The sequence below is a fragment of the Lottia gigantea genome (genome assembly GCF_000327385.1).
Source record: "Lottia gigantea unplaced genomic scaffold LOTGIsca_639, whole genome shotgun sequence".
NCBI lineage: Eukaryota > Metazoa > Mollusca > Gastropoda > Lottiidae > Lottia > Lottia gigantea.
In genome coordinates, this window is record NW_008710174.1 from 39,301 (window position 1) to 41,209 (window position 1,909).

At 37.7% G+C, this 1,909-nt stretch overlaps 1 protein-coding gene across 1 annotated transcript in view; it reads right to left on the minus strand.

The window, feature by feature from the left end:
- Positions 1-1,909, minus strand: part of LOTGIDRAFT_176013 (hypothetical protein) — a gene marked incomplete at both ends in the record, with an annotated part of 10,353 nt that overhangs the window by 6,489 nt on the left and 1,955 nt on the right. The window contains 3 exons of the mRNA XM_009064598.1: positions 331-472; positions 735-964; positions 1,787-1,851. Of these exons, the coding sequence (XP_009062846.1) occupies positions 331-472; positions 735-964; positions 1,787-1,851 (437 nt within the window). The remainder of the gene's footprint in view (positions 1-330; positions 473-734; positions 965-1,786; positions 1,852-1,909) is intronic.

The following is a 1,909-nucleotide window of genomic DNA, read 5'->3' on the forward strand; positions in this document are numbered from 1 at the left end:
CTATCATCTTGAATGATCTAGGATGGCTACAAGACAATTTCATGTCTACCTCACTGACTGTATCATCTTGAATGATCTAGGATAGCTATAAGACTATTTCATGTCTACCTTATTGATTGTATAATCTTTAATTATCTACGATAGCTACAAGACTATTTCATGTCTACCTCATTGATTATATCATTTTTAATTTTCCAGGATGACTAGGCTAGTCAGGTCCAACTATAAGGAAGATACGGTCAAATTCAGTGCCAGGCATTTCGTAGCTTCCTTCTTACATGACACAACATCCATTCTACAGCCCATCCAAAATCCAGTTTATCAACTCACCTGTTTACGATGTTCTGAGAATAAAAACAGGATTAAGACAAAGAAGAGATAGCCAACAACAGAGATGAGGTTTCTGGGCTGGTAAACGCCTGTAGCAATTATCACAACCAATATTCCTCCCAGTGCAAGAAACACAAATAATCTGAAACAACAATGATCAAATTCAAAATGGCTGCTAGCCTAATAGCAGAAGTCAAAATACAAATTCATACTTTCATATGGTCCTTTATTAAAACCTTTACAAATAAGAAAAGAGCATCAATAAATACTGCAGTATGCAATGTGGGAAATTTTTCCATTTCCTTATTTGACATGAACAGTGAGAAACTGGGTTGAAAAAACCGAAGGTGCTAAAACAGGCACAATCATGGATTTGAAAAGCTAAATGGATATTTGACACCTACCCTTTTAATATCCGTTGTTTATTGTTTAGAAATTTTACACATGGATCAAGACCCTTTTCTTTCATATTTTCTCCAAAATGCCTCATAATAAATCCAAAGAGGAAGTATGCCAGTATTAAACATGTCAGAACTATAAGTGGAGTTGTGTTCACGCATTCACGGGTGGCTCCAAACACCAGAGCTGTTATAAAATATATTAAATAGATGACTACAGCTATAATCATCACAACCTGCAAAAACACAAAAATAAACAAAAATTAATGAATTACTTTGAAGGAGACAAATGTTACTTGGCAAATCTATTCAAATCAGCAGCTATTTCACTTTGTTAACATAGTTAAAGATGTTTATCTGTTACTTGGGTATGTCAACTAGACAACCTTTTGGGGGGGACATGATATGGTCAAGCTTGGTTGAGTAGAATGTTAAATAGGCACAATTTGGCATCCAAGAACATCAAAAAGTGCCAAAATGGAAGACCATTCGTTCGTTTTGGGACCCATCTCCACTCATGAAGGGCCACACGTACCGAATTTTATCGTGCGCAAATTTTCGTCCATCATATCATGTGATCAGTACAAATGGCGGACCGCCACTGAGTGGATTTGCCTTGACATTAAATTTGATTGGTTGAAAGGTATCGGTCGCCCTATAGATCACCCAGGTGAAAATTGAAGTTTTTAATTCAAAATTAATTTTCTCCTAGGTCGCGGGCACCCACTGGATGACTGGAAAATTCAGTAACAAGCAACGTGCCTTTCTTTCTATAATATTTCTGAGAGCTATAAAGATACGGCGTCACCAGGTCAACTGAAACCTTCTCATGCCGCTATACTCTGCAATCAAATTAGGGGGGATGTCTGTAATAGACGTAAAATAGGCACAATTTGGCATCCGAGAACATCGAATTCGCACTTTCGGTCCCACCCCCTTTGAATAAATCCTGTGTACGCCACTGGTCCCCCCCGCATTGAAAAAGCGATCTGCGCCCCTGGTCCAATCCAAACTTCGAATAGGTTTTGTCCCTCAGAAAAATGTGTAAATGTATTTACCTTTCTAATATGTGAAGACACAAACTCTTCCACTCTTGTATATTTGGAATTGCCGCTTTCTTTAGCTGAAGCAACATAAAATAGGAAAATAAGAAAGCCATTACGGGCAAAAACACCTACAAG